The sequence below is a fragment of the Hemitrygon akajei genome, chromosome 4 (assembly GCF_048418815.1).
Source record: "Hemitrygon akajei chromosome 4, sHemAka1.3, whole genome shotgun sequence".
In the NCBI taxonomy this organism is placed as follows: domain Eukaryota; kingdom Metazoa; phylum Chordata; class Chondrichthyes; order Myliobatiformes; family Dasyatidae; genus Hemitrygon; species Hemitrygon akajei.
The window spans coordinates 82889514-82902097 of record NC_133127.1 but is presented as its reverse complement, the minus strand read 5'-3'; the positions used below and the strand labels follow the sequence as shown (position 1 = coordinate 82902097).

Here is a 12584-nt window from a genome sequence, read left to right as displayed (position 1 = left end):
TAGCAACTCCATTAAGACCTGTATGCCTATGAAAACTTACTGTACATTCCCAAACCAAAAGCCATGAATGAACCAGGAGGTTTGCAATCTGCTGAGGGCTAGATTTTAAGTCTGGCAACCCAGGTTTGTATAAGAAAACCAGGTATGACTTGTGGAGAGTTATTTCAAGAGCCAAGAAACAATTCCGAGAGAGGTTAGAGGTGTCATTGGAATCACGTCAACGTGGACAAAGCAAAACCCAACATCATGAACGGCAGCAATGCTTCACTACCAGATGAGCTCAACACTTTTCATGCTTGTTTTAAAGGGGAGAATAAAACCACAGCTACAAGGATCTCTGCAGTGTCCAATGACTCTATGAGGGTGAATTTTCGCAAGGCAGCAAGACCCAATGGAGTACTTGTAAGGATCTGTAAACCTGTGCCAACCAACTGGCGAGGGTATTCAAGGACATTTCAAATCCCTCACTGCTACAGTGGGAAGTCCCCATTAGCTTCAGAAGGGAGCAATTATACAAGTGCCCAAGAAAAGCCCATGATGGATCATGCACTTTGGTAGAAGAAATGAAAGGGTTGACTATTTTCTAAATGGAGAGAAAATATTTTTTAAAGAATGAGGCACAAGGGGACTCGGGAGCCTTTGTGCAGGATTTCCTAAAGGTTAACTTGCGAGTTAAGTCGTGGTGAGGAAGGCAAATGCAATGTTAGCATTCATTTCAGGAGGACTAGAATATAAAAGAAAGGATGTAATGTTGAGACTTCATAAAGCACTGGTGAGGCCTCACATGAAGTATTGTGAGCAGGTTTGGGCCCCCATTTTAGAAAGGATGTGCCAAAACTAGAGGGGGTTCAAAGGTGATTCCAGGATTGAATGGCTTGTCATATGAAGAGAGTTTAATGGCTCTGGGCCTGTATTCACTGGAAAACAGAATAATGAGAGTGACCTCATTGAATGGTAAAAGGCCTTGATAGAGTGGATATGGAGAGTTTGTTTCATATGATGGGGAGGTCTAAGACTACAGGGCACAGCCTCAGGATAGAGGGGCATCCTTTTAGAATTGAGATGAGGAGGAATTTCTTTAGCCAGGGAATGGTGAATCTGTGAAATTCATTGCCACAGGCAGCTGTGGAGGCCAAGTCTATATTTAAGGCAGAGGCTGATAGATACTTGATTGCATGATGGTCGGAAGGTGATGGGATACGAGGAGAAGGCAGGAGATTGGGCCTGAGAGGAAAATTGAATCAGCCATGATAAAATGGAGCAGACTCAATGGGCCAAATAGCCTAATTCTGTTCCTATATCTTATGGTCTTCAGGTCTAAGTGTAGCATGAGCTGACTCAATGACTATTGCTCAACAGCACTCACATGTACAGTGATGAAATACTTTGACAGGTTTGTCATGGCTGGCATCAACTCCTGTCTCAGGAAGGAACTGGACCCATTGATATTTGACTAATGCCACAATAGGTCTACAGCAGATGTGATCTCAATGGCTCTCTACACAGCCTTGGATCATCTGGACAACACAAGTACCTATGTCTATTGACTATAGCTCAGCACTTAACACCATCATTCCTACAGTCCTGATCGAAAAGCTAGAGTACCAAGGCCTCTGTACCTCCCTCTGCAACTGGACCCTCGACTTCCTAACCGGAAGACCACAATTTATGTAGATTTAAAATAACATCTCCACCTTGCTAACTATCAACACTGGTGCACCACAAGGATGTTTGCTCAGACCTCTACTCTACTCTCTCAACAGCCATGACTGTATGGCTAGGCATAGCTCAAATTCCATCTATAAACTTGCTGATGATACAATCCTTGTTGGTAGAATTACAGATGGTGGTGAGAATGCGTACAGGAGCAAGATGTACCACTTAGTTGAGTGGTGCCACAGCAACAACCTTGCACTCAACATTAACAAGACCAAAGAGCTGATTGTGAACTTCAGAAAGGGTAAAATGAGGGAACACAAACCAATGATCATAGAGGGGTCAGAAGTGGAGAGAGTGAGCAATGTCAAGTTCCTGGGTATCAATATCTCCAAGAACCTAACCTGTACGTAACATTTTGATGAAGCTATAAAGAAGGCAAGACAGTGGCTATATTTCCTTAGGAGTTTGAGGAAATTTGGTTTGTCAGCTAGAACACTTGAAAACATCTACAAATGTACTGCAAAGAGCATTCTGAATGGTTGCGTCACCATCTGGTATGGGAGGGGTGGGGGGACTACTGCATAAGAGTGAAGTAAGTTTGTAAAACTGATCAGCTCCATCATGGGTACTAGCCTCCACAGTATCCAAGATATCTTCAAGGAGTGATGCCTCAGGAAGGCATCATTCATCATTAAGGATCCCCAACATCCAGGACATGCCCTCTTCTCATTGTTACTTTCGGGAAGGAGGTACAGAAGCCTGAAGACACACACTCAGTGATTCAGGAACAGCTTCTTCCCCTCTGCCATCCGATTCCTAAATGGACATTGAACCCATGAACACTACCCCACTACTTTTTTTATTTCTGTTTTATTTTTGTACTACTTGTTTTAACTTAGCTATTTTATATATATATACTTATGTAACTCAGTTTTTTTTACTATATTGATTTGCCATGTATTTCATTGTACTGCTGCCGTAAAGTTAACAAATTTCATGACATATGCCAGTGACATTAAACATGATTCTGATTCTTTCTCATCCCCAACCCTGCCTCTACACATATTCTCTCTCTCTCTCTCTCTCTCTCTCACACTCACAGATACAGTAAGGGTAGCTCTCTCACACACCCCCACACACATTGCAGTTTTCTCTCTCTCTCTCTCTCTCTCCAAAACATTTACTGTTTATTCATTTCCATAGATGCTGCTGAGTTCATTTTGTGTGTGTATCACTCTCTCTCTCTCGCTCACAGATACAGTAGTGGTAGCTCTCTCACACACCCACACACATTGCAGTTCTCTCTCTCATTTACAGACTATGCAGCTCTCTCTCACGCACATTCATGCACATGCACACACACCAACACACACACACACCGACATACACACACACACACACACACACAGTGCAAGGAACTCTCTCACTCTCTCTCTCCCACACATAGACACACAGTGTAGGTGTCTCTCTCTCTCTCTCTCTCTCTCTCTCCCACACACACACACACAGTGCAAGTAACTCTCTCACTCTCTCTCTCCCACACATAGACACACAGTGTAAGTGTCTCTCTCTCTCTCTCTCTCCCCCACACACACACACACACACACAGTGCAAGTAACTCTCTCACACTCTCTCTCCCACACATAGACACACAGTGTAGGTCTCTTTCTCTCTCCCCCCACACACACAGTGCAAGTAACTCTCTCACTCTCTCTCTCCCACACATAGACACACAGTGTAAGTGTGTCTCTCTCTCTCTCTCTCTCCCACACACACACACACAGTGCAAGTAACTCTCTCACACTCTCTCTCCCACACATAGACACACAGTGTAGGTCTCTCTCTCTCTCCCCCCCACACACACAGTACAAGTAACTCTCTCACTCTCTCTCTCTCTCTCTCCCACACATAGACACACAGTGTAGGTGTCTCTCTCTCTCCCCCCCACACACACAGAACAAGTAACTCTCTCACACTCTCTCTCTCCCACACATAGACACACAGTGTAGGTGTCTCTCTCTCTCTCCCCCCCCCCCACACACACAGTGCAAGTAACTCTCTCACTCTCTCTCTCTCCCACACATAGACACACAGTGTAGGTGTCTCTCTCTCTCTCCCACACACACACACACAGTGCAAGTACCGTAGATTCCGGATTTTAAGCCGCTACTTTTTTCCCACATTTTGAACAGCTTTGAACTTTGCGGCCAATAATCCGGAGCGGCTAATGCATTTTTTTTTTCATGCCGCCTCGTAAACATTTTGCCTCGTAACAGTAGACCAATAAAATTGATGAGTAGTTCACAGAGGTCCAATGAAATTGTACGATAAATCAAGCGCACTTTCACAATTAAATTATTGTAAATCAGTCATTTGTACTCACCCTCATCAACATGGAAAACACTCGAAGCATTGTGCTACCTACCCTCTTAGTTTAAACTATATTTGTTTTCTGTACTACATCGCGGGATGCTATGACGACACACCCGGTTTCGCGGCGTCTTGTGGGAAAATGCCGTTTGCGATGAAACGGAAAGGAGGGGGTCGAGCGGCGGAGCGGCTTTGGATCTGAGCGAAATCTGCTTTTAAATGCCGTTTGCGATGAAACGGAAAGGAGGGGGGGAGCGGCTTTGGATCTGAGCGAAATCTGCTTTTAAATGCCGTTTGCGATGAAACGGAAAGGAGGGGGGGAGCGGCTTTGGATCTGAGCGAAATCTGCTTTTAAATGCCGTTTGCGATGAAACGGAAAGGAGGGGGTCGAGCGGCGGAGCGGCTTTGGATCTGAGCGAAATCTGCTTTTAAATGCCGTTTGCGATGAAACGGAAAGGAGGGGGGGAGCGGCATTACGCGAGCGGCTTTGGATCCGAGCGAACTCTGCTTTTAAGTTAAAGGTATCAATAACTTTTCCTGGTAGGCTGCAGTATATATATTTTTTACCAGTCGTTAGGAGATATTGGAATGTTGTTCAGTAAAGAAGTATACGCAACGTATATTTAAAAGTAGCCGCGTACGGGCACGGTTCGAAAAAAAGCATTTGCAATATGTATTTGTTTTTGTTACCATATGGATTTAATTAAAAGTTAAAAAAATCCTCACGTGTAATATCTTTCTGTGTAAATATCTCATATTACAACGTGGGACACCTGCGGCCGAAAATCCGGTGCGGCCTAAAATCCGGTGCGGCCTTTACATTTAAAAAAATGATTTTATTTCTAAAATTAGTGCCAGCGGCTAAAAATCAGGTGCGCTCTGTAGTCCGGAATCTACGGTAACTCTCTCACACTCTCTCTCTCCCACACATAGACACACAGTGTAGGTCTCTCTCTCTCTCCCACACACACACACACAGTGCAAGTAACTCTCTCACTCTCTCTCTCTCCCACAAATAGACACACAGTGTAGGTGTCTCTCTCTCCCCCCCACACACACAGTGCAAGTAACTCTCTCACACTCTCTCTCTCCCACACATAGACACACAGTGTAGGTGTCTCTCTCTCTCTCCCCCCACACACAGTGCAAGTAACTCTCTCACTCTCTCTCTCTCCCACACATAGACACACAATGTAGGTGTCTCTCTCTCTCCCCCCCACACACACAGTACAAGTAACTCTCTCACTCTCTCTCTCTCTCTCTCCCACACATAGACACACAATGTAGGTGTCTCTCTCTCTCTCTCCCCCACACACACACACAGTACAAGTAACTCACTCTCTCTCTCTCTCTCTCTCTCTCTCTCTCTCTCACACACACGCACACACACTGTGGTGAACTACATATACCTGTCTGGACTGCTCCTGTGGCTCCTCCCACAGACCCCTGTATAAAGGCGATTGAGGCCTGAGCCCGGCCTCATTCTCCAGGATGTAGTGTTGTTCATTCTTCCAGTCAATAAAAGCCAATACCTTGTTTCTTACGTCTCAGAGTGAGTTACTGATGGTGCATCACACACACACACACACACACACACACACACAATCACCTTTTGCTGTGGTCGGAGCGGAGGTGCTCAATGAAGCAGTTCCCCAATCTGTGTCGAGTCTCGCCGATGTAGAGGAAGTTGTATTGGGAACACTGGATACATCACATGACTCCCACAAACTCGTGGGTGTAGTGCTGCCTCACCTGGAAGGTCTGGTTTGGGGCCCTGTGGAGTGGTGAGGTGGGAGGGGTAGGGGCACATCTAGCACAGTGGGGAGAGAGGTGTGGACAACTGGGTCATGGAGAGTGCAATCCCTGCGGGAAGTGGAGAGAGGGAGGTGGGGGAAGATTATTTAATAGTGGTAGGATCCCATTTGAGATGACAGAAGTTAGAGAGAATGATGTGCTGGATGTGAAGTATCCAGAATGAAGGACATGATGTGATAGGTAAGGACAACAAGAAATCTACTCCTGTCATGACGGTTGGAGGATTAGATTCCTTCCTTTTCAGCCTTTTACCTTTCCCACTGATCATACCCCACATCATCCCTCCTCTTCCTCAAGCATGTACCTTCCCCATTACCTGGTTTCACCTGGCACCTGTGAGCTTGTGCTCCTCCCCTCCCCCACCTTCTTATTCTGACATGCCCTTCCTTTCCAGTCCTGATGAAATGTTGACTGTTTACTCCTCTCCCATGGATGCTGCCTGATTTGTTGCGTTCCTTAAGCGTTTCATGTGTGTTGTTCAAGATTTCCAGCATCGGCAGAATCGGCAGCTTCAAGTTCCGGGACATCGCATCTCTGAGGATCCATCCAGGGCCCAGCAAACGGAGGCAGTTATGAAGAAGGCACGCTAGTGGCTCCACTTGTTTGCGAATTTAAGGAGATTTGGAATGTATGAGTTTGGAGAGGTGTGTGTCAGAGAGAATTCTGACTGGTTGCTTCATCAGCTGATATGGAAGCTCCAATGGAGAGGATCACAAAGTGCTTTGTAGGTTGGAGACTCAGCCAGCCACAACCCTCCTCATCACTGAGGACATCTTCACAAGGAGGTGCACCAAGAAAGCAGTATGCATCACTGAGGACCCTCACCATTCAGTACATCCCCTCTTTTCATTGCTACCATCAGTGAGGATATGAAGTTGTGCGGGTGCTGCTTATGATATTCTGCCCTCACTGAGCAGTCAGGACACCATTCCTTACAAGAAGCTTCAGGCTAGAAGATTCCTCTCAAGTCTGAAGCTTACTTTGTGATGAAGAATTCTATGTAAAGGTATTAATGGTCAAGGCTGTTTCTGGCCAATCATAAAACATACACATTAAGTAATGTATTACCTTATAGCAATGATTACAATGCAAATTCAGTATGTACAACTCTTTGCTAGGAAAAGCTGACATTCTGATTGTTGTAATTTATCTTATCTTTCCCATCTTTTGTTGCTTTATGACACATGCCATCTGCAAGGTCTTATATCTCCATATCCTTCGCTGTTGCTGCCACCAGTATTGGGCTGTATGAGCAGGTAATACTGTACCCAGGCACAGTCCTCTGGTGATGACTATCATACCTGTTTGGATTAAAAGGCCTCTGCCTTGCACCATTGCAGATGATCTCCTTTCCTGACCATGGTACAGATCACTGAATCTATATGCCATAAGTGGGAACACATTCCATTGGGTGTCCAGTTGGGAAAGAACCTTATGCCTGTCCACTTATGACAAAGCTGCAGATCGAAAAACAAAATCAACTCCATTGACCTCTCTTATAAGACTGAAGAAATGATTTATTTGACTTTGCTTGTAGAAGTGTTCCTTAGCTTCACCCCAAAAAGACCTGCTTAATTTTAGGAACCTCATATTAAATTTCACAAGAAGTAGAAATAATGATTTCTCAATACAATGTATCTAAAGTTTGAATCAAATCACCTCTAAAATTTCTATATATTCCAGGAAATGCAGCACTTAAGTACCTAACTCCAACATAATCATCTTTTGGCCAAACACAACTAACAAAACAATACTTAAGCCTTGTTGTCTTACTACTCTCTTCATGGAAACAATGGTTACTTCATTCTCTCATTTAATACAAACTACTTAAGGCCCTATTTCAACCACTGGATACTACTAGAGAGACCCACCCATTTACGTTAGCCTCACAAAATGTTCCTTTTGCACTTCTATTACTAATATTCACTGTTTCTCTTTCCTGTCACCAACCCCACTCTTCCTACATGCTGGGTCTGAATAGGTTTTTCTTTTTAATAAAGAAAATAAACAGGATGTGTAACTCAAAAGAAACCTCAACCTCCGCACATGCCACTCTGACATGTCACAGAGGAATAATTTCTACAATAGCTTGCAGTTCTGTCTAATGATGAACTAATGTTATGATGTTGTTTGGAGCTCCTCTTAGCTCTCTTAATACAATTCTTACAAACCCTTCCTTTAAGATCAAGTAATTTCCATTTAATTACATTTCAATAACATTTTACATATATCTAAAGATAAAATATTTTCTCATATAGATGTCAATCTGATGCTGTGTAAATCTGAAAATTTTACTTGAAATATTTCAAGAGAGGTATGTTTTCAAATATCTATATTATGTTCCATTTCAACCATTTTAAATAATTAAGATTTTTACTGGAAAGTTTGCCTTATACAACATTAGTTTTGAAACTGAACTTTCTAGTTCCTAATATATATTAATCTTAATTTGAAAACAACTGAAATTAAATTGTAGATTTTGGTTACTATAATTTTAATATTATATACATGGACAAACATTATTGAGTGGTGTTAATGGTCAGTTTTTTTGTATTAATTTCAAGTTCATACCGACAAGCATTTGGGATGTTAATATAGCTAAAATGTTAAAAACATTTTCATCCAGCTTGTTATTGTAAAATTAAATATATCTTTCTGTAAAATGCGTATTTCTGCAACAAGATCAGAATGATGCTTTTTCCAGTTTTGTTTTAACCAGAGGTATTTTTGTCCATCAAAGGCCTCTCCTTACCTACTCAGAGTCTTGCCTATAAAAGATCAATTTCCATAATAGCATTGTACACATTGACCATTGAAAAACAACCAGTGATTTTCATCAAATTCTAGCTGCATCTAAGAATGAACTCCTTTCACAGCAATTAAAAAGGATGGTTAATTATTGGACTAAACATTGCTGGTCGTTTACTGAAATGGCCACAGATGTGCAGATATTATGTGCAGGTTGTTATTGAGTGGCATCAGCCACCCACCCCTCATTGACCAATGAGAATGCAATGGGTGCTGTTGATTATTCAGGAGAAAACTAATTATTATTGATTTAAATTCAGGGAGGTATAAAAATCATTGTCTGCCACTAAGTCACTCCAGCATTCTTCTGAAGATGCTCTGAACATTTCAATGCAAATTTAATTTAAGTGACACGCAGAGGTTGCCTGCAAACTGGCCAAAGTATTGGATAGAATAGCCCAGGAAAGTGTTATGATTCTTGTTTCATAGCATAATTTTCTCTGGATTTGCATGTGCTACTGAATTATATGCTTGGTCCTCATTGTCTTACATCTGGCCATTAAAGATGAACAAAATGATTGCAATCCAGCTCAATCGAGTTCTTTTAATGGGTTCGATGAGTTAACCAGGTGCATTCTTCAGGTGCCTTTTTTGCATGCTAGCTAAGAACTCATAGATGTAAGAAGCCCACGGTTGTGAATTCCATTCAGTCCCTGTATAATGCTTGATAACATCATCGGATTCTGAAAGTCATTCTCAAAGTCACTTCAGTTCTAGAGGATGGCAATCACATACGTATGGAGTCATAGAAACTTTGAAATCTAAAGTTAGTAGAGAACATGCAAATAGCAAAGTATACACATTAATACAAGTACAATATGCTTTATGGAACACTAAAGAAAAAAAGTTACATAAAATTAAATTACAAGGCAAAGTCTTAAGCTTACCAATGATGAGCAGTTTGAAAGTAACAGCCAAATATGCCATTGTTATTTTCTCCAGTAGTTTCTAACCCAAGTCATACGACAAGAACTGTGGCTTTCAAGAACACTTAAGAGTCCTCAAATAAAGTAATTTTATCCAACCCTTTATTCCGGCTGACATCACATCCTTTTTTTAAAAAATAGCCAACCAGTGCATTGAAGTAAGTTAGAGTGATGCAACAACAAAAATGATGACATTAATTTTGAGCTGTTATTGCTGAAAACCGCAACAGGATGTTAAATGGTTTGCCGACACAGGTTTTTTAACACAAAATCCTCCCAGTTAGAGAATTATTCTATACCTTAGTTTCTAAAGTATTAAGTGAACATCTTGGTCAGTGAGCAATTTTAATAATTACAGAGTTCCCAAAACATCCATTCAAGGTGTCACCCTGAGTATTATATGTTAACAGAACACCAATTTATTGCATCCTGCTTGTAACATAGATATAAATCATTCTGCCAGCCTATTCGGAAACTGTGAAGTTTCAGAATCAGACAATAAGATCATACACTTAACAACAAGAACTTCTTCCACTAAAATAGCATCCTTAAAGTAACAAAGCATACTAATATGACAACTGAAAAAGGTTGATGCCATCTTGGGAGAACTTAAGATAGAGAACCAATAAATTAGGTTGTAAAGAACCTCAAAGAGAGATAGAGAGAATGAAAGGTTTGAGATGAATACCCAGACTGAAGGCTTGCCCACCATTGTGGAGCCACTAAATTCAGAAATAATCAAGAGGGCAAAACTGGATGAGTGTAGGTATTTTAGAGAGGTGTAGAACTGGAGGATTAGAAATGAGGGGAGGGGAGAGCAGGAGAGGGGAAACCCATGGAAGTATTTATAAACAAATTGAAGCCTTTCTTAACCAATACATGTCAGCAAGTGCAGGGATACGTGAGTGGAATGGAATGGCTTTGGAACCCAGACAACAATTCTGCGAAGTCTTGGACTTATTGGAATTTGACGTGCATTTGTGTTGCACCTTGAGTAACAAAATGAGATAAAGCAGCCATTAGAGAGAGAAACATTCAGTCTTGGATACATGTCAGGTTGGCACCATGTTTACAAATAGCTTTATTTTAGAGTTAAAGGAGACTGCCAGAATTCTCCGGGGGAAAGCAATGGCTGGACAACATCTGTGGAAGAAAATGGGCAGGCAATGAATGGGTTGAGGCACTTCAACTGGACTGGAATTGGAACTGATATTGCTTTATTATTGTCATATGTACCACAATACAGTGAAAGGCTTGTTGCACACATTTCATACACATCAGATAATTACACGGCACATTGAGGTAGAACGAGGTAAAACAATAAAAATGAAGAAGAAAGTTACTTCTAGTAAACAATCAGCTACAAGATCATGCCGAGGTTTATAGTGAGGCAAAGAGATGATCAGAGGAGATATGGACAGTTTGAAGGAGAGCGAGACGAGAGGTTGGGTAATACCTGTCAGCTGGATCCTAGTGAGGAAGGGTAGACTGTCAGATGGAGTCAGGCAGAGGAGTGAAAAGTGGAGATAGTGACAGAGACTTCAAGGAGAGAGATGGAGGCAACAAAGGGCAGTGGATGATGGAATCTGATGAGAAGGGAAGGTGATGAGTGAAACTACACAAGGGGAGGACATTGGGCAGATAGTAGAAGTAGGATGAGAGGACAGAGGACCCAGCAGGTGGAGTATGTAGGTATTGATGATGAAGTTGATGGTGGAGGAGAAAGAGACTAGGTGATGGGGGCTAGGGAGGGTGTGTTTTGAAAGAAGAGAGTGTGAGAGAGGACCTGGGTACCCTGGTAGAAAATGAGGTCAGTGTGGTAATGGAATGGGGAATTAAAATGACTAGCAATTGGGAGATCTAGACAGAGAGATTGCAGGTGTCTTATGAACCAGCCACCTACCCTGCTCCTGGTCTGAACAATGTAGAGGAGGTGACATTTAGAGTACTGAATGTTGTAGGTTGGGTCAGAGGAGGTGCATGTGAATCTCTGTCTCACCTGGAAGGGCTGTTTAAGGCCCTGGTCTCTGTTCTGTCTAAGGGGAGGCAGAGGAAATGCAGAAGTCTGAGCAATTGAAATATGGATGAGGGTTCCATCAATCACAGTATGGGAAACCATGGTTTCTGAAAAAGTAGGACATCTCAGATAACCTGGAGTGGAAAGCCCCATCTCAAGAATAGATGAGGCAGAGATGACAAAAAATGAGAAAAGGAGATGCTGTCCTTATAAAAGGGTGTGAGAAGATAAGGGAGTCAGTGGTTTTGCAGTAAATGTCTCCTGATATGGAATCAGATGAATCATGAAAGGACAGAAAGGTGTCAGAAATAGTCCAAGTGAATTTGAGCGTAGGATGGAAGTTTGTAGTGTAGTTAATGAAATTGAGGAGCTCTGCGTGGGTGCAGGAAGCAGCATCAATGCAGTTGTCAATATATTGGTAGAGGTCCTGAGAGTGGTGCCAGAGTGGGTTTTGAACAAAGTCTGTTCAATGTAGCCAATGAAAAGGGAATTGTCAATGATTTGCATCAGGACTGAGAGTGGAGAGGGGAAAGAGCCAGTATAAAGGAGGGAGGGGGTGTAGTGAGACAGGAGCCAAAAGTGTTTGTTGGTCTGAGGAGGGACATCACCTATCATGGCTCCTCAGTCCAGCAACCACATTGTGGGAATGACTGCAGAAAACGAGTAAGACTTGACTGGAGAAATTTTGGTACTGTTGTTAGGGAGGCTTTAAACTAATATGGCAGGGGGATGGGAACCCACACAGAAAAGAGAGAAGTGATGCAGAGAACAAAGCTAGAGTTAGTGAAGAAAAAAGTAAGAGTAGAGTGCATAAAATTAAAAAGCAAAAATCGCATAGGTCATTAGATTCTAAAAGGACAATGAGTATAATGGCACTTTATCTAAATGCCCGTAGCATTAGAAACAAGGTTACTGAACTTGTGGCACAGATCAGTACCAAGGCAAATGATTTAGCGGCCATGACAGAAACCTAGTTGCAAGGTGGAGAT

The 12584-nt window shown here is 42.3% G+C and overlaps 1 protein-coding gene across 2 annotated transcripts in view; it reads right to left on the bottom strand.

Annotated features, from left to right (window-relative positions):
• The window catches only part of LOC140726500 (uncharacterized), a 113465-nt gene extending 103817 nt beyond the window's left edge, over window positions 1–9648 (bottom strand). Inside the window, exon 1 of one of the 2 annotated variants that reach the window (XM_073042968.1) lies at window positions 9540–9648. In XM_073042968.1, coding sequence (XP_072899069.1) covers window positions 9540–9579 — 40 coding nt within the window. In that variant the 5' untranslated portion in view covers window positions 9580–9648. The remainder of the gene's footprint in view (window positions 1–9539) is intronic. The other variant, XM_073042969.1, reaches the window with a different exon arrangement.
• Window positions 9649–12584: the final 2936 nt, after the last annotated feature.